Genomic DNA, 25,417 nt, shown 5'->3' with positions numbered 1-25,417 from the left:
TAAATGGATGGCTGTTTGCGAGTCTTGTAGCAGAGGAATTGGTTGTTGTACTGTTTCACCTAGTTCTGTCAACAACGCTTTCAGCCACAGTAATTCATTACAAGTTTCTGATATTGCACAGAATTCGGCCTCAGCAGTAGACAGACTGACTGAAGTCTGCCTATGGGAGTTCCATGCTACTGGAACGTTAGCATAAGTGATCACAAATCCAGTGCATGATTTATGATTCTCCCTGTCAGCGAAAGAGATGTCAGTTACAGCACACAGCTTATTGCTTTGTTGCTCTGCTTTGATCAATAACCCACGATCAGAAGTGCCGTTGAGGTAATGAATTACACGATGTAAGCCTTCCCAGTCATGATGTGTTGGCTTTGCAGCATGACGGCTTAAGCTATGCATCCAGTTTGAGATGTGAATCAAACTTCCTAATAAGGATCTGTATAGCTTTGGAGTGTCACACAGTTCTGTACTAGATGCTTCACAGAAATCAACAGCCATAGGAGTTGCAGCAGTTTTCCTATGTTCTAACTTAGCTTTTTTTACTATTGCTTCAAGCTTTTTCTGCTGACTCATGAAGAAGCTTTGTTCATTCACTTTTCTAATGTCAATGCCTAGGTAATGAGTTATTTCTCCCAGGTCTTTTACCACAAAGGTTTCACATAGTTGTTTATATATTTTGTCAGCTTGTTCTTTGCCCACTCTCACAAACAGCAGAGATTATCAGATCTGCTACACAGTGAGTGGGAGGGGAGCAGGACAAGAAACTCTGCCCCAAAGAGAATCTCCCCAGCACAGGGTAGTGCACCAGTATATAATCAGTTTGGGATTTTTCAAATTAGAAAAAAAGAGTGCTGTAGGGAAACATGATAGAACTTTACGAAATTATGAATGAAAGGAGAAAATGGATAGATACTTTTTTTCTTTTTCTCCAGTAATGCTAGAACTCAGGGGCCAAATCTACTTTTTTTTAAGGGAGGCAAAAGTACAAGATGATACACCACCACCACCCCAATATATTATATACACTTTTATATTTCGTCCCAGGAAAAACAGTTTCTGGATAAAGAAGCATACAGGAATAAGTGTATTCTAATAACAATCCCTTTGTGAACTGCATTTTTAAATTATGGTGATATACAAATGATATTTTCTTATTACAGAAAGGTAATCAAACACAATTGTTAGCTTTCCATAAATAGTTGCAAGAAGTTAATATAAAATTTGAAATACATAGTGATAAACAGCTGTGTTAACATTTGGGTTGTTCCATTGGTACAAAACTGCTCACTAGATTATATAAAAAGCCCTCTGATAAAAATTCCTTTCTGAGATTTGACAGTCATCATCTTTTACATATCAGAAAGAATATAGCATATAGTCACTTCTTGAGGTTACATAGAAACTGTACAGAAATTTCAGATGTTCAGAAAGAATTATCTCTTTAAAATTTAACCACAAGAGGACACCCTAGACATTTGCTTTAATCAGCACATTAACAAGATCTTGCAAAAAACAAACAAATTGAAACTCCTCCAAAATAGTGGAAAAGGTTACCTTGGCAGCTTGTTCTGGTGTTTGTCATTTAACTATAATGGTTGGTCTGTCTAAGATCATTCAACATAGTTGGAACATATTAGATGGTATTTTCTGGTTGTAAAGATATCATTTATTTTAAAAGCACTTCTAACTTTAAAAATCAATTGGTCCATAGTAATACTGTAATTCCAAAGGAATTATATATGCTAGTAGGTGCCCATGAATATACAGACAAAACTTCAATGTGTTTAACATATTCCTGTAAACATAAAAATCACATATTTCTCAGAAGAACAGGAAAACCTTGGGTTTCACATTTCCTTAAAAATAATCATACTTTCACAGATATTGTCTTTTGGGCCATCCAAAATATATCAGGCCGCATTAATGAGAAAGGAAGCAGAGTTGATTCTCAGGCCACAGATCTGGGGTCTTTCATGTTGGCAGTGGGACTCTCCCAATTTGTATCAGATTCTATGCACCAAGCAGGCACATCTTATATTTTATCTTTGGGATGGGGATAGATATGATAGATATGATATGTGCCCTCTTGTGGTTAGATATCTGTGCTGTGGCCCTGATGACTTGTTTTAGCATACCAGCCTGTCCCTGTATAGGCGGCAAACAGATATATGCTTTTCTAAGGAGATTTATGAATCCTATTGGTTGTTGAAATGCTCTGAGAGTTCCGATACCTCCCAGCGACTTGCTATATGAGCTGGTAGAGGGATAACATATCCTTCTTTCAAAAGCCATTGCTGAGATTCCTCTCTGACATCTTCTTCACCCCTGCTCCAAACTAGCCCCTTGGTAGAATTAAGGAAGAAAAAGTGGAAGCTTAGAGTACTGCAACAAATTAGTGAATTGGAGGTCCCTTGGTCATCTTCAGGTTCCATACTGGATTAATTCAAGCTGTCTCTCCCAAGGCAAAGTTGGCAGGGTCCTGGCAACTCAGAAGCCTACCACTTGCCCCTTAGATCCATGCTTGTCTTGGCTGGTGAAAGCAGTGACGATGTGGCGCAGGCCCTTCCCTGAGGGACATTATCAATCTATTTCTAAATTCAGGGGATCTTTCCAGGGGAGTTAAAAGAGACAGTGTGGTAAGGCCAAATTTGAAAATCAAGCAAGAATAACCAAAAAATAATGAAAACAAAATCATACAGCTATGAAACAGTCCTATTTGAATTTACAGTAATAATAAGTTCCAGGACATAGATCAGCTTTAGGTATCTTTTGATCAAATATAATTTTATGGAATGTATGCTACATTTACTTGTGTATTGTTATAAATTTAACAGACATTGATCAGAAAATAAGATTTTTTTATTGTACAAATCATCACTAAAGCAATGTTCATCAAGAATATGCAGGACCAACAATGAAACAATCAGGTAACAACAGAGGAATTCTGCATAAAGACCTGATGACCACATCTAAGGATTCCCTTCACTTTCTCATCAGAAAGTGCGTGCTGGATAGCTGTTGAACTTCACCCCTGCAATGCTCTGGTTTTGTAGTTCATTACTTATCCAATTTGTTGTCTAAGTTTATTCTAAAAGACTTGTCTCTGTCAGGATAATACGCACAACTACCAAAAGAAAATGCAATGTTAACGTTATTCATGTTCACAAACAGCATATCTGTCTAAATTTTCATTCCTATATTTATGCTGAAAGGTAACAATAGGAAGAGACCTGGCAAGATAAACCTGTTTGCAGGCCTTTTGTGTCATCTTGTTAGCAACTGCATGAAACAGGCTGATGGGCTAGATCAGGGGTAGGGAACCTGCGGCTCTCCAGATGTTCAGGAACTGCAATTCCCATCAGCCCCTACCAGCATGGCCAATTGGCCATGCTGGTAGGGGCTGATGGGAATTGCAGTTCCTGAACATCTGGAGAGCCGCAGGTTCCCTACCCCTGGGCTAGATGGTCTACTCGTCTGATCCAGCTCAGTTGCTCTAATGTTTTAAGACAGGGAGTCAGGTGAGAGTTGTAGTATCAACTAAGCATCATGGTGCTATACTGACAATGGGAGCCACATCCACTGATCTTGTCCTAGCGATGCAGCTATTCAAAAATATGGCTCACATTTGGGGTATGATTAGTAATCTTATGCAATACATTTATGACCCTGTATTTTGCAGCAATTTGTCACAGCCTACCAGTTTTTGAAGGGTGATTCTCACATTTACACTTAAGGACATCACATAGGATGTTGATAGTTTCAAGTACTGAAAACCAAATTAGCATATCCCAAAGCAACATATCAATATCATAACTCAGTGACTCAGACATGAATTCCCTCAGTTTAAATGGACTGTGAAAGTTGCTAAGAAAGCTGTGCTGTTTCATCAGTGATTGCTGCTTCACACATGCATATTATCACTTGGTTTTGTCACTGCCTTTTTTTGCACAGCACAAATAAAATATCTTGATGATGTAAAAAGAAGTGTTTGGGGGAACAACTACACACAGCTTTTTCCCTGTCTTCAGGATGCTTTATTTCAGCTCAACTCGATATATATTGAAAATGCTAAACTAGTGATCTTTTCACCCAAGACATTTTCTGCTTACTGTGTAGAGCTCAGAAAATGTTTTATTTCTTCCACCCAATGTAAAAGCTCTCGAGCTTTCTTTGCCACTCAAGCCCCTCTTTTTCTGCTGCTGCAGTGATCCTCTATGCCACTGTGCATGATGCTGGCAGGGGATGATGGGAACTGTACTCCATAACATCTGGAGGGCCACGAGTTTGACACCTATGCCATAGAGGTTTCTTCTACTGGCATTGCAGCTGCCTGCCATTTCAGCATTTAAAGTACATGAATAAGCTTAGTTTTGCCTGGTGATTCTGTGTACATGTCTTTTTCATTGAGGTGGTTTCGAAGCTTTGATGCTTCAAAGACACCTCATTGAAAACAAAAAAAAAATGGGGGGAAAGGCACATTCACAGAATTGCCAGGCAAAACTAAGTTTATTCATGCACTTTAAATGCTGAAATGGCGGGCAGCTGCAATGCAAGCAGAGGAAACCTCCATGGAAAAGCTTCAGCAAATGGTTGGCAGCACAGAGGGTCTCTGAAGTGGCAGAAAAAGGTAGGGAAAAGAACTGTTGTCAATTTTTCTGTATTGTGCAGGCAAAAAAAGCAAAAATAATCCTTTTTATAATGTCTGCAAGATGCTTTATTTGTGCTGTGCAGGAAAAAAAATCATTATCAAGCAATATTCATGAATTTCAAAACAAACTGCATGATTTCTGAGCCAAAATAAACTAGGTCTATACTTTTGACTCTGTAGTGCTGGAATTGAATCTAGAAAGATCACATTCCAAGCAATGATTTCCCCCTCTTCCTGCCAGCACCCTCAAGACTCGCAGAATAAAAATGGAGAAAATGAGGGGTGTACAAAGACATGACATGGGGGATGGTGGGATCAAACCACAGAGTTTGGGGCAATGTCTAGAGTGTCCCTTGCAATGTCATGATATTGCAGTATCATGACACTGCATGCTGGAGTGACATTGATGTGCTTCTCTCTGTACCCAAAATCCTCCTAGTCAGCTGCACCCAAAATCTTCCCAGTTAGCCACAGTCCAGAACTTCCACCCTGAAGTCCAGCCCTTTCCACATTTGAGGTATTGTATACATGACATAATAACAGGATTAGTTATATGCAATACTGGCCAACAGCAAAAAATAAACTAATTCTGTTAGCTTTTACAGCAAGGAAGCAAGGAAAATGCATTCTGAGGTGATTAATATGATGAAAATAAAGACTCTCTCTTTTGCCGTTTCTTTCGTTCTACTGCAATACGCAAAGCCTGCAGAATCATATGTTCATTATTCAGCACATTGTAGCGTGTCAAATTCACAAGCTTGTTGAAATCCTCCTCTGAATACTCCAGCATACCAGTGGCATAAGGGGAGAATATAGTGCTGGTAACATCAGCTTGGCCATCGTCCATTTCATCAGGGCTGCGTTTCACACCTGTGGGAAAAACAACCCCCAAAAGAAAATAAGAAGATATTATTGTTTCATCACAACCATGGTCTTATCTCATTGGAACACAGAAATTATCTGCATTTGCAGTGTTAATTTCACAATTTCAGAATCAACCATATTTTGTACAAGCAGTGAGCCTTTATGAGAAAGAAGAGTCAGTGCATGAGCTTGTTTCCAGTTGCTTTTGTATTGTTGGGCTTTAACTGGTCAGCCTCAAAGGAGAACACTTCATTTTCTTTTGAGAAATATATGCTGACAGTAGGGAAACTACTGCTCATATTGCCCTCTAAGGCCCCTCCATTCATCGGAGGGGAAGCTTTTGTTGGTCCCCGGCCCTGAGAGACATCCGACTAGCTTCGACACGAGTCAGGGCTTTTCTGGCCCTGGCTCCAGCATGGTGGAACAAATTAACAGCTGAGGTTAGAGACCTGTGGGAACTACCTTCGTTCCGCAGGGCTTGTAAAACCCGGTTGTTCCACCAGGCCTTTTCCAACTAGCCAGCCAACACCAACAGCTCCTCTCAGCCTCTGGAACAGGGGAGGGGGGAGGGGATGAGATGGTTGGATTCTTTTAAGTCACCATCTATTCTTTTTATAAACTATTTATTAATCTACTGTTTTAGAATGTTGTAGGCATTTTTCTAGTTTTAATGCTTTATGCTATATTTAAATGTTTTACTGTGTTTTTAACTGTTGTAACCCACCCAGGGCCCTTTGGGATATGTCAGGATAAAAATGTGATAAAATAAATTAATAAACAAACAAACCACATGAAATTCTCCATCTGCCCTACTAATCTTGGTTTCGGTAACATAAGTAGTCTGAAGAGCATAGGGTGAGTGAGAACAGGTTAATGGAAACCATGGAGAATGAGTTGGGGGCAATAAGAAATTGTGAGGTGTGACTATTCCATTGAAATATAAATTTGGAATCTAAATATCCATGGTTGTGAGACAAAGACCAGCACACAATCATTGTTTCAAGTTTGCTTTTGCAACAAAGAGAAATGCCATTTTTTAAATGGGCTTATATCTGGCCTGGGGGGACTGTTGTTATCAAAAATAACCTAGCCTTGCACACAATTTTCTCCCTCCCTTCTATGCATATTCCTATTTTCAATGCTAACTATATTAGTAGTAGTAGCAGCAGTATTCGTATGATTAGTATTATTCTACTTCTATGCCACCCCTCCCCCCCTCCATAGGGATAGACTAAAAATGTTGGAGCCAGTTTTAGAAGGCCATGCCAGGTAGGGTTCTGATCCAATTAACTTACCAGGTGCTTTGTATTTTTGAAAGGAGTTGCACACCAGTGGGAAATATAGCAATATAGGAGCCCTTGGATTGTCTGCCTCATCAAAGAGATAGCACTCCTTGAGATTCTGCCTCTCTTCTTCATTCAGTACAGTCCTGGGGTAGGGAATACCCTGTTTTCTGAAGTATTTTTCAGATAAGTCCAATGGCTGCAACATCAAAACATGAACAAAATTAGAACCCTGAGAGATAAGGAGGAGGCTTTAATTTGACAGCGGCTAGAAGTTTCATTAGAATAGTGAAGAAGACCCTGTCTACAGAAGCCAGATCTCCTACTTCAATATGAGAATTCCCACCCACCTCTTATTGGCTCTGACCACTGCTGCTCTGCTGGACATGAAGGGAAAATGCTGCGGTAAATGGGAGTGATCATCATCTCACTGATATCATGAAAAGTAATGTCATTATGTCAGGTGACCCTCTAGCATTTAACCAAAACTATGGTTGTACGATAGCATTTGCAGCAAATGCTAAAGAATCTTCCCTGCAGGCTGGCAATCCTATCCCTTTCAAATGGTACAGGGGGCTGGAATAGTTCCTCAAGCTCTATGATTTAATGAAACATTGAGAGGGAAGGGGAACTGGTAATAATAGTCAAGGCCCTGCTTCTCTAGTATGTTTCCTCCACTTTTCTCTTCCAGTATCTCTTTATATCTCATACTGTCTCTTTTGGTCTCTCAGCAAAAATATTTCGAGCCAGACTGTCTTGTTACATATCATGTTCTGTGAATGACTGAGCCTGGATATTTGAGGAAGAGAAAAAAATTGAGAACTCTCAGTCACAACATTCACACCTTCCTTGGAATAAGCCCAAATTGATTTCAGAGCCAATTCATATGTTATAAAGCCATTATGTCCCCTTTGTGGCCAGCTGGCAGATGTAGTCTGGTAGTTCCATTCTTGGAACTTAAAGTCCAAGTTTGAGGGGCCCAATTCAGGAATGCATGGGGAAGACGGTGCTCATGCTCTTCTGCTATGTAATTTTTCTGACCTGAAATGGTCCTAGGGAATGGCTATTTGGCCCAATGGAAAAATATCAAGCTTCTCGCATGGGACAAATAGCAGATCCTTGGGGTCATTACAGATTGTGAAAACAGCATGAGCTCTCTCTCTCCACACACTGTGGTCCCTGTAGTCGTGCCCGCGAGGTCAGCGCAAGAACGAGACGAGACGCGGTGATAACATCTGGTGGAGAGCGCCAGCAGCGGGAGCGCGGGTGTCCGTGTTCCTAGCGACTCCCCCGCGTGCTGGCTCCTGGCACCTTTTATTATGATTCTAGCGGGGGCGTGTAGAAGGGCAGAATGGGGGGGGATTCCGGGAGAGCGGGAGAGCGGGAGACTGAGAGATCATCATGTGATGCATGATCTCACCTGGCTGCTACGTGCGGAGAGGAGCATCAGCGTCTAGGCCTAATCCTCACCTGGGGGCAGGGCCGTGTTGTCCATCTGGGACGCACCCGGTGGTTGTGAGCCAAGGTAGTTCATGGCCGCGTCTAAGCCAGGGGGTGAGGGGCGGGGGAGCGGTGCGACCAGAAGACCGTAGGAGCGCCGGTGTTCCAGCGCTCTACTTACGGTGCTGCTGGGTCAGCAGTGCATCCCTACAGGTCCCAATCTGGATGGGGCCAGCATGTGCCTGAGAATTTTTCCCACAACAAAATAACAGATGCATATAAGATCAACCAGACCTATAGTGGCTATTTGGGGGGCATTTATTTATTTAATCATAGTCTGCCTTTTTCACTTGGACTTAAGGTGGATTACATAGCATAAATCAGTAGTCAACTGAAGGGGTCATCCAAAAGACAATGCCATATGATTTTACTTGTCGATATTGGAACACCAACAAGAAGTGAAGTACAGCATAAGAATTAACATGACACATTAAACAAAATCAAAATTATATAGTAGGAGCATAGTTATATCAATAGATGGTACAAATAATACACAATAGTAAACAGTCCCTGACCCTTTACCCAAAGGTTTCTTTCTGAACCATATTATTATAGTCCAGTCCTATTTCCTGTGTGAAAAGCACTCCTGAATAATTCAGCCTTGCATAGCTTGCAAAAAGCCAGAAGGTGTGAGCCTTCCTGACTTCATTGGGCAGGACATTCCATAAATTCGGGCCATCACAAAGAATGCATATGTGCAGACAGTTGCTGATTTTGTCTATTTGCAAGGTGGCAAATATAACTTGTCAAATATATAACTTGGGTGACAAGTGCATAACATGTGAATTGTCCTTCAGTGTCACATTTTTAATGTGTGTAGCCTCACCAAATGGCAGCATGAAAGCAGATCAAATTATTTTGCAAGCTCTTATAATTACACTCATGCATGCAAGTTTTTGTTTTGTCTTTGTTAATCATTCCCAAAAGATCTGTTTTTTATTGGATTTTTTTCATATTATTTTGTTTCACTGTTGTTTATTTCATTATTGTTGTTCCATTTTTATATTCCATTTCATTATTATTTCCCATTGGTTTCAATTAAAGGCACCCCTTCTTGGTTTTCTATCTTAATTGGGCAACACTTAACAGGATCATAGTACTCACCTAGGACATCTACACTGCCAAATCATAGTACTCCAGATCATAGTACTCACCTAGGACATCTACACTGCCAAACAGGACATCTACACTGCCAAATACAGATAAAACAAAGGGGTTCTTCTTTTTTGAGGAGGCACCCATGTTTGATATTAAAGTCTATGCAACAATTGATAGCAAATAGCAGCATATAAATCAACCAGAAGAATTGACACTGCAGTTACTTAGCTTGAAGAACAGGACTGATAAGGAAAGGCAGACTGACATGGTCAGGGCATTAAATGGCACAGCAAGAGGGCAAGGCATCAGAGCAGACAAGCAGCAGCACCTTGAGAAAGACTGAAGGGTGTTGTGTTGCTCATTGCATGTATCACCTCCCTTTTTGCTGCATTATTTTCTACCTTTGTAACACCCTTTTGCCATTATGGGAGGTTATGCCTTAAGCAGTTCTTGTTGCCTTAGACCAGAGGTCCCCAACCTTTTTCAGCCTCTGGGCATCTTTGGAATTCTGACAGAGCATGTTGGCGGCAGCCACAAAATAGCTGCTGCAGCTTAACTTCACTTATATAGTGAAGATGCTTGTACTATGGTAGCAGCTGCTGCCAAAGCAAAGGGGTTTTTTTAATCTGCAGTCAATCAAAAATCTGCACAGCCAATCAAATCTTCAATAGCCAGTCAGAGGCCTTGCTTGACAAAATCCCTACCTGGTCCCCACTTTTTCAAAACACGTGGTGGGCACAAGCAAGGATGGGGCCCTGGGCAGTTGGGACCCCTGCCTTAGACTATCTTTTGGGACCCCTGCCTTAGACTATCTTTTGTTTTCATTATATTCCTGTTCTATGATCCTAGCCTTACTACATTGCTTATTAGAGGTTTTTGCTGCCTGATTGAATAGTTCTTTCTTTGTTGCTGGGTTTTGTTTCGGCGGGGGGGGGGGTTGGATTTTGTAATCCACTGTGCATCTCAATGAAAAGTAATGATGGTGATGATGATTTCCTGCGATGGAGACAAAAATAGTATCTGCAGAGCAGAAGTGTATCTAGGCAAAAGTGAGCCCGGGGTTTTGTGCCCCTCCCCCCACCCTCCCCCACCACAACCAAACAATGATTTTTCAGCCAGAGAGGTGCAGGGGGTAAGTCAGCAAGCGGCGGGGAGGTGCTGTGTGGCCCACGCTGCCTTTTTGCGCCTACAACTTTCTTTGCTGGTCGGGAGCGGCCTTCTAGTCTGGGACAAAACAGCACTTGCAGAATTCCAGTCTGATGCCTGTTTCCCCAAATGGGGCTCACTCCAGAGTAAGCAACTACAGCTGCACCGCACAGAGCTTACTACTGAGTAATAGTTATAGGAAGCACAGTTCAAAAATCAAAAGGGTTTGGAAAGAGTGAAGCAACGTGTAATCACAGCAAGTCATGCTCTGAAATAGTTAATAAAAAATAATGAAGCAAATAAGACTGGGGGGGAGGGCAGGATTAAATAAAAAATTGAGTTCCAGAGAAGCAGAAATAGCAGGAGCCATAAATCAAAGCCACAAAACAAATATTAAAGCAGGAACGAATGAGTGCAGGGGGAGAGCAAGTAAAAATGGTAAAATGTGTCAGAAAAAATCCTTAACAAACAAAAAGAAAATCATGGGTTTCTTTCATTATAGGCTGTACAGATGGGGAGTTTGTTTCATTTCATATTAGTTAAAAAACACTTAATTTTAATAATGTAACATAACTAAAGACATGTATATGTCTACTTGAAATCATCAGTTTTTAATATTTAATGTGAAAAAATTGAAACATCGAGAAATTGATAAAGGTGACAAAGAATCTTCTCACCAGCGTCTGTAATCCTCCACTGTAATTCAAATGCAAAATAAGATCCACTTTTCTCTCTGGTCTCAGAAGAGGTGGGCAGCTGGTATTGATGAAGAAAGCTGTGTCAACAAGTTCCAGATGGTTTACTTGATCACTCAGTTGATTGGGAGAAGAATCTAACACAGTATCTGAAAGACAATTTGTTCATATTCACAGCATTATAGTAGTGTGTATGTGTAAAGTGTTGTCAAGTCGCAGCTGACTTATGGTGACCCTCAGAAGGGGCTTTCAAGGCAAATGAGAAGCACAGATGGTTTGCCATTGCCTTCCTCTGGAGGCAATGGTGGTCTCCTTCCTTGGTGGTCACCCTTCCATGTACTGACCTTGCTTAGCTTCTGAGAGCTGACAAGATCACTCTGTACCATGTAACCTTCCCTCCCATATCCCTCCCATTATAATAGTAGCTGCTGATAATAGGAAAAGCCAAGAGAATGCCATTAAATTCTGTATTCTTGACCTATTTTAACCCCCTGCAGTGCAGCCTTAATAACACACTTATGATACATACATTTTCAACTCATTTTAAAAATGTAGTTTGTTTTGAAAAATGAAAACATAAAAGGAATCTGCCTCTCATAGGTACCTTTTATGTTTTTATTTTTCAGAATCAACTACATTTTTAAACCAAGGTATTCTTCTAAGCATTGATCTAAATAAAAACAACCACTAGAAAACTCAATTAATCACTCGAATGCCAGATTTGAGGGGCACCAAAAAGTAAGGTTGGTGAGAGGTGCTTTAGTTTTGTTTTTGAAAAAATGAAAACATAAAAGGAATCTGCCTCATCGCAGAGTGCTTGTACATGTTTTATTTCAGAATCCAACATTTTTAAACCAAGGTATTCTTCTAAGCATTGATCTAGGGCTGGCACAACCACTAGAAAAACTCAATTAATCACCTAGAATGCCAGATTTTGAGGGGCACCAAAAAAGTAAGGTTGGTGAGAAGTTTAATTGTTTTGAAAAATGAAAACATAAAAGGAATCTGCCTCTCATAGGTACCTTTTATGTTTTTATTTTTCAGAATCAACTACATTTTTAAACCAAGGTATTCTTCTAAGCATTGATCTAGGGCTGGCACAACCACTAGAAAAACTCAATTAATCACCTAGAATGCCAGATTTTGAGGGGCACCAAAAAAGTAAGGTTGGTGAGAAGCTTGGCCTTAACTGGTGTCTAGAACCTTCTATATGCAGACTCAGGTCTTCTCTAGCAACGGTAGTAAACATGGAAGACTTTTTGAAGAACTTATCTGGTTTTATTTTTACAATGAAATGTACATTCTAGACTAGACTTATTTTTTCTTGACTGAATAAGGAGGCACCAGAGTCTTAGGCCCACTATGTACTGGGAGCTTACCGCAATTAGATGTAGCATTCACAATGCAGTCTTTGTTTCAGAGCATATTTACTGTGTTTACCAATTGCCCTGGATTGGCAGCTCTGCCCTGTTCAGCTCAGCCCAGCCACATGCATGTTCTCATTCGATGTGATCCCCTCCCTGCCTCTCCAGGAAAAAAAACCCTCCTCTTACTAGTCCCATAGTTATAATAATTCAAATATCTTATGCAGTGTATATCGCAATTTATATCGCTTGGTGATTTCAGGGATGAGTGCACTTTTCGCCAAGGGGGGATGGGGTCTGCAATGCAAGTGCTTATCCAACCATGACTGGAGAAATCCCCTTGTAATCATGTTGGTGCTTTGGGGGGGGGGAGGGGGAGATGAAAAACAATTTGAAAAATGCACAAAAAAGTATCATTTTTACAATGACTGTCTTTTTATATTGATATATCAGTATATTGATATTACGATATAATAAACTGCCCACAGTTTCCATTCTCTGGTGGAAAGGAAGGGGCAGTAATGGGGCACAGACAACTGGAACAACCTGATCTGCCTTTTGGAATGCTCCCCCTATTCCCAGTCAACACCTTCCCATGCTTCCCACCTATATGCAAAACATTCTGTGCCTTATTTGTCAGAGGGCACAAAAGTCAGCAGGAAAAGGGGGAAAGGTCAGGGGCAGTCATCAGGCATCTGTATTACCTTTCCAGGTACAAAATTCATCATTCTCTAAGTATTTATTATGAATCTGCAGGCCTTTCATGAAATTATGATATTGTGAAACCACTGGGCGCATTGTTACAACATCTCTAAGCATTTTTGTGAGACTGCCACTGGGGATGAAGAGGCGTGGTGTTCGCACATCCGGCTTCTTAGGAAGAGTAAGACAAGTATCTTCATCTATATAATATAAACAGACAGTCTTATTTAATTTCATGGTTCAAAGTGCTCCTTTACAGTCAAGAATCAAAATAAGTACTGCTGTTAATAATACTGAATAATCATATTTGTTTTTAAAACACTCCACAAAATCAGTTTTCAAGGTCAAAAGTTGAAAATGTTTGTCATTCAAAAAATCAAAATCAAATTTTGATTTTTAACCCAATTTTGAATGTGTTTAAAATGTTTGTTTCCACCAAAACCTTAGTATTCTCACAGTCTCAGTAGGCCTCATACAAGTAGTGATTATACAAAAGAGGAGATGCCATTAAGGAGATGCAATTAAGAATACTACTGAAAGCCAACAGTTTGTTGGCTAAGATACTCCTAGAATTAACTGCCAACAAAAAATATCACAGAAGAGGTGGTAAACCAGAGGGATCAGAGGAATTAAGAGCCTTCCCTTGCTTTCATGGCTGGAATTTGGCTCAGACAATGCACAACCTAGTACTTGCATCCTCTGAGCCAAACTGGCTCCTTTTAGGGTCAAACTAAGTTTTACAGGAATCTACCACAGAACCTTTTAATCAGACATAAGCTGCAAATTCCCTGGACTGGGATCACAGCATACACATTCCAGACCTGAAAAAGGCCTGTGTGGGAATGGACCAAAGGCCTAAAAATTGTATTTGATATCAAGGGGTATGGGGTTTGTATGAACCAAGGATTTGTAAAATCAAAATGGGATTTCTGTGTACAGAGAACACCATTTCAGCAGTCACATAGCAGTCATGCAGGCAAGCAAAAGATTAAATCTTTAAGATCTTGTCACTAAGGGCTAGAGACATGACAGAAGACATATATTTTATAGCCTTGTTTTTCAGAACTAGCTATATGAGATAGCTACATGAAATAACAAAGCCATAAAAGAAATCAGAGGTTAGAATAGAAGAAATTTGATTAGTTAATTGAAAATGTGTTTTCCCATATTTAATGAACACTGAAATGATGAGAGATTTGTATTTACTTGCATTTTACTATAATTCTATTCTAGTAGAATCAATGTTTGTATAATTGTTAAAATCATGTTTTAATCTTTTAAAGTGAAAGCATTTTCAACCTTGGGAAAGGGAACTTTATGCTTCTAAGGAATGTATGTAAAACCTTTTTAGCCTGGTGAGGTACTTCTGTCTCTGGGGGCAAACTTAGGAATGTTGGAAAAACTGGTTATCTTTGAAAACCCGAAAGGCAGATTTCAGTTTATTGCTGCCCTTTGCATATGGGCAGGGGAGGGACAAACAGAAGCCGGCAGAGAAAGGAAAATTCCAGCGTTTGTGTAACAGAAAGAATCAGAGAAGCAATTTGATTCAAAGGCTTTCTTAATGTGACACATAAGGGGGCAGACAAGCCAATCGGATTTTAAGGTTCATGCTCGTAGCACATGAAAGGGTTATGATTATGTATGTGAGTATACAGGTATGAACTATGACGTATGTACTCTTTGTATCTATAAAAATGAAGTCTTGGTCTAGTTGTGTGTGCCTCTGTTGGAGGGGACACCCTGGTCAGATACTTATGCTGTCCAGTAAAACTCTCTTTCTGTTCAAATTTTGATTTTTGTGGGTTTATTTCCTTACCATTCCTTATAACACACAGCTGTGCAGGATCAGACACAGGGTCTGGCCTCACACCTGAGAATGCTATTTACCCTACTATGGGCTGCAAGAATATTAATGACACTACATGTGCCTCCTGGACTGTTTCAAGTCAGGAAAATGACATATGGGGAGAGGCAGAAGCTCCTTTTACCCAAACTTATTTGCGCCCACACATGCTTGAGACTTGAGTTCCCAATGGCCCCTTCCGCACACACAAAATAATGCATTTTCAAACCACTTTCACAACTGTTTGCAAGTGGATTTTGCTATTCCGCACAGCTTCAAAGAGCACTGAAAGCAGTTTGAAAGTGCATTATTCGGCATATGCGGAATGAGCCAATGAGAAACTTTTAGCAGACATATCTGATGGAAAGTCTGTGGCAGACACATGCAATATAAAATGCATAGTTAGGCCATTTGGACTACAGTCACTTGTTTCCTTTCAATATATCAAACCACAATTTTCTGAAATGCAGTATTTCTACTGACCTACTTGATACTTTCTACTCCCTCTTTTATTTCTAACACTAAATATATTAGTATGGTGAGTGTGGAGTTAATCTTTTCCCTCCAGTTTTCAGTTTTTGACAGATTGAATTGAAAACAAATTGCCCCCAAATCTCTCAACACATGACAGTCTTTCTTAGATAAAATTAAAAAAGAGAAAGTAATATCCTAAAAATGACTGACCGATATCAATCACTCTGTCTCTTGTCCACCTGTGCCAGAAGTCCTCTGAACAGTCTGCTAAATATAAGGCATCCAACACATTCTGAGAAAATACATTACTCCAAGTGCCTGAGGAGCAGAGATAATTTTTTAAGATGACTATTATACTATTGTAGAAGCATTTTAAACAAAGTTTTGTGTAACATGACTATTATACTATTGTAGAAGCATTTTAAACAAAGTTTTGTGTAACAATCAACTACACAGTAAACAATTTTTGTTTATTATTTTGAAATTGAAATCATAGCAGGAAGAAAACAACAGAAGGCAAGTGGCACCTTGAAAGCAAAGAAAAGTTTTTCCAACATAAATTTTCATAAGTCAAAAACTAAAACTAAAACTAAAAAGAAAACTGATGCTGGAATAAATTTTCATAGTCTCCAAGGTGCCATCCAAGGTGTTATTTTTCATCTAAAGACTAGTAGATAAGATAGAATTGAGAGATACCTTTTAAAATGAACATATTTTTAAAGCACGCAAGATCAAGATTTTACAGTATTTCTAATACTGACCAATAGCCACTGAGGTAGAATTTCTGCAGAAGGAGGAGGAGGAGAAAGAGGAGGAGTTTGGATTTATATCCCCCCTTTCTCTCCTGTAAGGAGACTCAAAGGGGCTTACAATCTCCTTTCCATCCCACCCCCCACCCCCCAACAAACACCCTGTGCGGTAGGTGGGTCTGAGAGAGCCTGGAAGAATTGTGACTAGCCCAAGGTCACTCAGCTGGCATTGTTGGAGTGCTCAAGCTAATTTAGTCAGAGTCGTATCTAGGCAAACTGGAGCCCAGGGCAAAACTGGAGTTTGGTGCCCCCCATGGATGGCTGCCCTCCCCCACCAAACAATGATTTTTTACACCAGGTCGTTTCAAAGTCACCATCACATTATAGAACGTGCCCCAACTCACAAATCTGAACACAGCAATGGGCCATGCCACACAGCAGAAATAATTAAAAAGAAAAACATTTTCAAAATGCTTTCAAATTGTTTTATTACTGCTATGAAAACATTTTATGGTATTGTATCCAGACCCCCCAATTGGAGGAAACAGCATCACTTTCAACGTTATTTAAACTGGGGACCCCAGATTCTCCCTTTAAGATGGATTTAAAAGCACAATCTGGGCTTCCTAGTTCAAACAAGTGATGCTGGAATCCACCCCCAAACAGCATCATTTTCAATGGTGTTTAAACTAGGGAGCCCAGATTCTCCTTTTAGATCCACCTTAAAGGAAGAATCTGGGGTCCCCAGTTTAAACAACATTGAAAGTGATACTATTTTGGGGTGGATTCTCCTCTGCCCTGAAACAGCATCACTTTCAATATTTAAACTGGGGACCTCAGATTCTCCCTTTAAATCTATGCCAAAGGGGTGGATTTAATAATAATAATAATAACCTTTATTAGCCACTGAGAGAATAAAAGAAAGAAAGAAAACATGCATTGGCAGGAAGGGGGTGGATTTAAAAGGAGAATCTGGGAAAAATTAGGGGGTGCCTGCTGTCAGGGGTGCAATTGTTAAGATAGCAGAAACAAAATTTCAGAGTATCTTCGTGATACCCTACTGATGATACCACCCAGGTTTGGTGAAGTTTGGTTCAGGGGGTCCAAAGTTATGGACCCTCAAAGGTGTAGCCCCCATCTCCTATTAGCTCCCATTGGAAACAATGGGGGATGGGGGCATTCCCAAGGGAGTCCTCATATCTTCGTGATACCTCTACTGATGATGGCCACCACCAGGGTTTGGTGAAGTTTGGTTCAGGGGGTCCAAAGTTATGGACCCTCAAAGGTGTAGCCCCCATCTCCTATTAGCTCCCATTGGAAACAATGGGGGATGGGGGCATTCCCTTTGGGAGTCCATAACTTTGGACTCCCTGAACCAAACCTCACAAAACCTGGGTGATATCATCAGGAGAGTCTCCCAAAAAACCCCTGAAATGTTGGTGCTGCGCCCCCTGCAGGCCAAAAACGGAAAAAACACTAAAATACCCAAAAAACCACAAACAAACCTGCATTTTTGGCACCCACCACAAGGGGGTGCCCAGAGGCAACTGCCCTCCCTTGTCCATAGGCAGATATGCTACTGAATCTGGTTCACCAGATAACCCTCCACAGCTCAAGTGGCAGAGCAGGGAATCAAACCTGGTTCCCCAAATTAGACTGCACCTGCTCTTAACCATTACACCATGCTGGTTCTTAGTATAAGATCTTTTAAAATTTTGCCTTAAATATCATGGGTCCTAATCCTCCAAAGTTAAAATATGAATTATTATCAAAGAAGGAAAGTATAAATATTTGTACTGAAATAAACTGGAAAAATGAAAAAGCACCAACAAGATCAGAATGGTTTCATCCGATTTGGAAAATGAGTTTAATGATCATTTTAGTATACTAAAATGCTCAAAGAATGTCAAATTTTGAAGTGAACAAATTCTATGCACAGCCATCTGTCTATGTTTTTGTTGTACTGGAACTCCAAATTCCATGATGGAATTATCCCATATGTCAGTGATGGCGAACCTTTTCAACACCGAGTGCCCAAATTGCAACCCAAAACCCACTTATTTATCACAAAGTACCAATGCAGCAATTTAACCTGAATATCCCCTTGAGCAGGGTCCAGCCTGCTGTAGCCTCCAGCAAGTCCCACATGTACCACTCTAGCATCTCAGCAGCCTCCCCCCTCCCCTGGGCAGCAGCCACCTGGAGCACAGACAGCAGGCCCGCCAGCCGAGTCCTCCCTGCTCGCTGAGGTGCACGCACATCAAGTCCAGCGGCCCAGGCCAGCCTATATGTGTGTGTGGGGGGGGGGGGTGATTTCCCCCCATATGATGAACTCTGTGCACGTATGCCCACCAGAGGAAGGGGTTTCCTCCTGAAGTGCCACCTCTGGCACCGATGCCCATAGAGTTACGCCCTGCACCACTGCCATACATATGTATTCTTTGAGTGTACTGCATTGGCTGAGGATGTGTGAATGGTAATTTGTAAGTATATGCATATATATAATTGCAAGAAGAATAAAACAAGTGTAAAGCAGCAGTTCTGATCCAAACATAAACTTTCATAAGTCAGAAACGGAGTTCTGATTCATGATAGCTAATACTGGAATAAATTTTGGAAGTCTTCAAGGTGCCTTTGGACTCCAGTTTTATTTTATATGTGTAGTCCTAAGCAGTGCACTAACAATGCAGTCCTAAGCAGAATTACACTTCCCTAAGCTTCAAAGGACTTTAAAGGTGGAATCTCTGCTTAGTATGACATTGCATTACTGCTGTCCATCTGGAATTATAATCATGACAGGCAGAAGATAACTGTGTCCACTACCATTAAAATTCATGGAAGTTGAGGGAGTGATAAAATTCTCCATACTATGTGGATAGAGTGGAGTCAATTTCAAAATGTATAAAACTACACAAGTATTAGGATGTGAGGGCAATCTGGCTGCGACATCTGTCACCCCATTGATCGCCAGGGTTGATTTGGCTGATCTGGCTGGCTTTAGGCTGGAAATGGTCCTCCTACCTCCTCACTGCGGCATCCGTAATGTGCGTCCTCGGCCAGCTTGGCAGCTTGGTGGAAGAGGACGACCATCCCAGATAGAAGGAGTGTACCGTTCTTCGGTCAAGGGTATACGGTATTGTATACAAGTATTAGATTTTTATTTTGGATGAGCTACCTTGCAAATAGCAGACTCGAGATTCTGGGATCTTCTTTATTAAATGGCCCATGAAGAACTCACTTCCAAAATCTTCAGTCCGAACAAAAGCTCCGTATTTCAGGAATCCTACTTCATATGGTGTGAACTCTACCCACTCTGTAAACAGTCATAGGAAAATAAAATGGTGTCTAGAAAAAGTAACCATTCAAACAGTAGAGAAAAGCATGGCAATAAACCACATACATAAAGTCCACTAATAATGAGACAAATTATATATGGCCATACTATTAAAAAATGCAACTATTACTTTGCACTGTTTTGCACCTATGATTATGCGCATCAGGACCCCCACATGGAAGCCATCAGCAGTAGTGTCCATAGGATAGCTGCACCATATGACAACCATAATGCATACATTTATTAATGAGATGTCAAACTCACTATGTGGATCATTCCCATTTAAATGGAGAATCTCTCTAACATTAGTAGCCTTTCTGTGGTTGATTTTAAAGTGAGTGGAAGCTGCTTGTGCAATGAGGGTCATTCATTGCTTAAAGAAAGACTAACTCATGCAAATTTCATGCTAGAGTCATAATATGTAAGGCTACCCTAGAACATACATTGCATTCTCACAAAACTGATACTAGTTCCAGGGATATGGGAAGGAATGCCTAAAGGTGAACAAAGAGTATTGGAAAATTAAGCAGATGTGGTTTGCCATTGCCTTCCTCTGCAGAGTTTTCAGAGGTCTCCCTTCCAAATACTAATCTAGCTTAGCTTCTGAGATCTGACGAGATCAGGCCATACCATACCATTCGACATCCCTTCGTGGCTGCGGCAGCTATAAATACTTAAAGCCAGCCATAGTCAGTCACAAAAAAATCACTTCTAGCCCTCTCTGAGAGTTGTATCTGCTCACTCACACATGCTCTGCTTGCACATAAGAAAACTGCTATGACTTCCTTGTCTCTCTCTCTGCTAGTGCTAGAATAAGGTGGGCATTGCTGGAGGGGGCGGTAAGCTGGCTGAAAGTGGAAACTGTAAATGACCCCAGAGGATTTTGATGGCACAGTTTCTATTTTGTGAAATTGGGTCATGGGACCAGGGCACAATGGTTTGTTTTGTATGCAGAAGGTTTAATCCCTGTATCTCTAGTTGAAAGCATCATGCAGCAGGTGATGTGAAAAACATCTGCTTGAGGCCCTGGAGTACCAGTACCACTAAAGAGGAGACAATACTGACCTTTATAATCAAGAGTGCTGTAATTTTCTTTGACATTAAGACCAAGGTAGATGGGGAGAGGGTTCTGACCCCAATTCAGTGCCTTTTGTTGGTCAGAGAGTTTGCAGGGATCTGGCTGTTAAGAGAAAAAGTAATTGACAAAAGAGAGAGAGAAAGCGATTTTTACAAAGAGCTTGGTATACATGTGGAATTGGGATTGCTGCCATTTGTATTTTACTATTAAATGGTCCACATATGACCAAATCACTATTTTCAATAATGTTCTCATTTTTATGTGTTTAAAAGGGCGTCATACATATTTTGCTGTTGGCTGTGCCTCCTCAGTCAAGAGCCCCATGATCACAACCACTACTTCCTCAACCCAGGAAGAACAGCAACAAATCTTCTTTGCCCTCTCCTCCTTACCAAAATGAAAGTCCAATTTGCACAACAGAGAGGGGCTAACATTTTACCCCAAAAAAACCCAAAATCAGTAAATTCCCAGTGAAATGGAATGAGATTATTCTTAGGCATCACAGCAATTTTACTCCACTCCTGAAGAATTTCCATTTCTATTCCTGGCATCCTTATTTTTTCATTCATAAATTAAAACCATCTGCCCCCATAATGATCTTGCTTTATTCTAACAGCCCTATATATTTAAATCAATAAATGGCATGATAATGTTGAATGATCTTAAAGACCTAGATAATGAAGAAGATTTTACTTGTGTGATAGGCATAGGAGAAAGCATTATAGATTTTATCTTGGTTGCTCCAAATCTTGTTAAACAAATTCTATCCTTTGAGGTTGGACAATATAATATAGGTGGCATTCAACAAAGCAATAACATATCTTGAAATATTGATTTAAAAGAAAGGGAATCTAAACTAAAATTAATACAGAAGAACTAGGGGCAAAAAATCAGCCGCTTATCCAAAGTGAGGAAGGCAGAAACTGGCCAGGGTATTCTGTATGGAAAATGATGTGGAAGGGGGTGAGAGAGTTCTGAGAAAACTGTTACTCAACCAAGGTCACGCAGCAGGCTTCAAGTGGAGGAGTGAGGAAAGAAACTTGGTTCACCGAATTAGAGCCCACCACTCATGTGAGATAATGTGGAAGTCTAACACAACAAATGTACAACCCAAGAATCCAACCCAACTCAAACCAGAGAATCATTCAGTGAACAGGAATGCAGTTGCAAGCCCAAGAAATGTAAAATCAGATAATATGTGCCAATGTAAAACCCAAGATTTCATCACAAACCTGACCAAACCAACTCACACAATACAATACAACTCCTGCAATGCAATGTTGAAAGATCAACTAAAACAATTTAAAAGATTCAACATGGAACCAACATAGCAAACCTATAACAAGCCCAGAGAGGCACAAACACACAGGGGGGAAAGAAAAAAACAATCAGAAAGCCTGCAGACACTGACTCCCATAGCTTGTGGCTAATCATGGATATTTCTGGCATTTTTCAGAACCCATTTCTGGGCATCCTGGAAAATCCTGGATACCATCTGGAGACCCATAGGTTAGTGTTACATTTTCTGACTGAGAATTATATAGCTATGATGAGAGGACACCTACATGCAGCATCGATGAATTTACATAGTGCCTGTGATTCTATTTTATGAGAGAGAATGCCAAAATAAAAACTAGAAAAGGCTATAATAAAAGCTAATGCTCTCTCAAGATTTTGTTATAAGGAGGGGGAATGTTAGTCCCTTTAGTACTGGCTATATTTTCAGACTAAAATAACTCTGTAAGTAACTGTACATTTAAATCAATAAACAGTAACCATCACCATTTTCCTAATCCGCTCCATTCCTAAAGAAGAAAATCCCATTTTAAAAAAAAATTCATTCATAGTACCTTATCATGAAGCATGGTTTCAATAAGGAGTCCCCAAAGATCTGTAAAAGTTATGTTGTAACCCATTTGCTCTCTCTGGTGCATTTCTTTCTCATAGTGTTTTAAGTTCTCCGGAGAAAAACAGCACAATTTACTTTTCACCATATGTTTTCGAATATCAGTGATGTGACATTGCAAATCCTTGCTTGACCACTCTGGGTCTTTATATAAATTTACCATAGTCCTAGGGAAGCAATCAACAAAAAATACAAATATAGAATTCAAATACAAGTATAGAATATAAATTGGCTAGTAGCTTTGAATGATTAATACAGACTACCATTACCAAGTGATAATTTGACAAAGTATCAAACTAGATGTGATTGTGGGAGATATATGGCCAAATCCCCTGCTGTTTTAAAAAAAAACTTTAAATTGAAGCTCTATGGGAAACCATTTGAATTGGGACTGTGGCAAAGAGGAAGCTGGTTAATCCCCCTGCCATGTGATTTTCATGTTCTGAATGTGTACCCTTTCAGAGGCTTCTGATTAGGCACTTTATGAATCAGGTTGCTGGACTAGTACTCCACTGATCTGATTGAGTGTGCCTGTTCCTGTGATTATTAGTAGCAGATTGTGACAAAAGAGCCCACACATCTGGATACACCCGAACAGTTTTGCACATGTCCTTCTTACCATGTTGTACCAGATAAACCAGTAATATATGAAACGCAGTCCATGACATTCAGCTTCTGGAGAGCTTGTACACTACCATACATGGCGGTCATTGACCTCGCACCACCTGCTGTTGTCATTGCAGCCACTATTGGAACCTGGTCAGACAAACGAAATAACAGCCAAGCCATATTATTAATACTTTGAAATAAAAGGGATGTTAAAGACATACATGACTCTGCTCAGTGCTGCATGCTTATAAAAAGGGCAGCTATTAAAAGAGACCACAAATAATATCAAAGTTCAAATGCATGCTAAAAGTATTGTATTGATTTCTACTTTAACTTTGCCTCATATAGTATATTTAAGTTGGGTGCTGTGTGGTTTCCGGGCTGTATGGCCGTGTTCTAGAACACGGCCATACAGCCCGGAAACCACACAGCACCCAAGTGATTCCGGCCGTGAAAGCCTTCAACAGTATATTTAAGTAATTGTGCAAAGCAGAGGATTTGAAATATTTTAAAATTGTAGGAGGATCTGACTACTGAATCAGACAAACAAAGCGGTCAAGACATTGGGCAACCTTTCTCTACTTCTCTGACACTATCTCCTTGATGTGCAGACTGCTGTTCTCTTCCTCCTTTTCACACCTCGACTCACACACACTTTCTTCTTTTACATCTTGCAGCCATGAGGGCAGGATGGAGGTCCTATATCTCCTTCTATGCTAGTTAGATTAAGAATCTATATTTACTCTATCCTATCCAGAAATGTAATTCCTACACTAAATTAAGTGTATTAGTTTGAATAGATAAAAGGCTCTGAGTACTTCTATTCCTGAGCACACAGAGAGATTAAATGGGCTTTGCTGTGCCCAAAAGCCTTTGTGCACTTTGCTACGTTACTGGATTTTATATTAAAATTCTAATAGTTTGGCACTGGACCTGTACAGGATTTTGCATAGACCTAATGAAGAGTCAAGGAGGACATCCTCTCGCTGAGGAGGAATAAGGTGGCAGGTTCCTCCTCTTCTCTTCCTCACTAAGATTGTTGATGGCCCCTCTCAAGTGTACAAGACTATGAGGGGTGTGGAGTCAGGTGACACAAGCCCTGGAAGCTGGGAGACTCACACTGTGGTTATTCCTGGAGAATGCTGACCACTGACATCCAGACTAGATTACTGTGATGTGCTGTATTTAGAACTGCCCTTGAAAATGATTCAGAAACTCAACTGATACAAAATATTGTGGTTAGAATATTTAGGAAGCCACCACACCACATTCAGGAAGCACACCACACCACACCTCACATGTTCACATTTTATTAGCTATATTGGTTTCCGGTCTGCTCATCAAAATTAAAAGTTGCCATTGTGACATTTGAATGGGTTGCATTAAAAATTCTCAGAGGACATATTTCATCTCTAGAAACTAAAAATCCTACTAATGTCAAGGGAAAGCTGACTGCAGCAGTCTGATTTTATAGACGTTTGGTGGAGACCTTCTTAACAGCACCCTTATATTGGTTTCCGGTCTGCTCATCAAAATTAAAAGTTGCCATTGTGACATTTGAATGGGTTGCATTAAAAATTCTCAGAGGACATATTTCATCTCTAGAAACTAAAAATCCTACTAATGTCAAGGGAAAGCTGACTGCAGCAGTCTGATTTTATAGACGTTTGGTGGAGACCTTCTTAACAGCACCCTTAGTATTTGAAACTCCATCCCTCTGTTTAAAAATATTTTCTTTTGATAGAGATTTTAAATTAAATTACATTTTATACAATCTAAAAAAAGTATATGTAGAAAATAAAGTGAAATAAATAAAAATACTGGTTTATATGAATTATATGAATTAACTTTCTCAGTGAATAGTCCAGGAAATTCTGAGTGACATAGAAGAACTCTGGTAGAGGGAGGGGCTACCCATGACCTAGGGTTATAGTTTTGTATACACATTATTGTGAATACTGATACATATGTTCTTAAGAAACATCTAATGTGCATTCACTTCAAAAATTAATGTGGGTACCTGGATAAATCTTGAGCTTAAACACACATATCATCTAACATTTCAAGAACTCATCCCTCAGGAAGTTCATCCATAAACATGTTGAAGGACATATAAGAATTACT

General features: G+C 40.1%; 1 protein-coding gene across 1 annotated transcript in view; it reads right to left on the bottom strand.

The window, feature by feature from the left end:
• Window positions 1–5,285: 5,285 nt before the first annotated feature.
• The window catches only part of LOC125426344 (cytosolic phospholipase A2 epsilon-like), a 41,592-nt gene continuing 21,460 nt past the window's right edge, over window positions 5,286–25,417 (bottom strand). The window contains exons 11-19 of the mRNA XM_048484601.1: window positions 23,304–23,440; window positions 22,629–22,851; window positions 20,766–20,880; window positions 19,542–19,679; window positions 15,828–15,935; window positions 13,303–13,500; window positions 11,217–11,383; window positions 6,808–6,994; window positions 5,286–5,518 (exon numbers count right to left, since the gene is read on the bottom strand). Coding sequence (XP_048340558.1) covers window positions 5,286–5,518; window positions 6,808–6,994; window positions 11,217–11,383; window positions 13,303–13,500; window positions 15,828–15,935; window positions 19,542–19,679; window positions 20,766–20,880; window positions 22,629–22,851; window positions 23,304–23,440 — 1,506 coding nt within the window. The remainder of the gene's footprint in view (window positions 5,519–6,807; window positions 6,995–11,216; window positions 11,384–13,302; window positions 13,501–15,827; window positions 15,936–19,541; window positions 19,680–20,765; window positions 20,881–22,628; window positions 22,852–23,303; window positions 23,441–25,417) is intronic.

This window comes from Sphaerodactylus townsendi, linkage group LG02 (assembly GCF_021028975.2).
Source record: "Sphaerodactylus townsendi isolate TG3544 linkage group LG02, MPM_Stown_v2.3, whole genome shotgun sequence".
Taxonomy (NCBI): domain Eukaryota; kingdom Metazoa; phylum Chordata; class Lepidosauria; order Squamata; family Sphaerodactylidae; genus Sphaerodactylus; species Sphaerodactylus townsendi.
The sequence above is the reverse complement of the archived record's forward strand: the minus strand, read 5'-3'. Positions and strand labels throughout refer to the sequence as shown.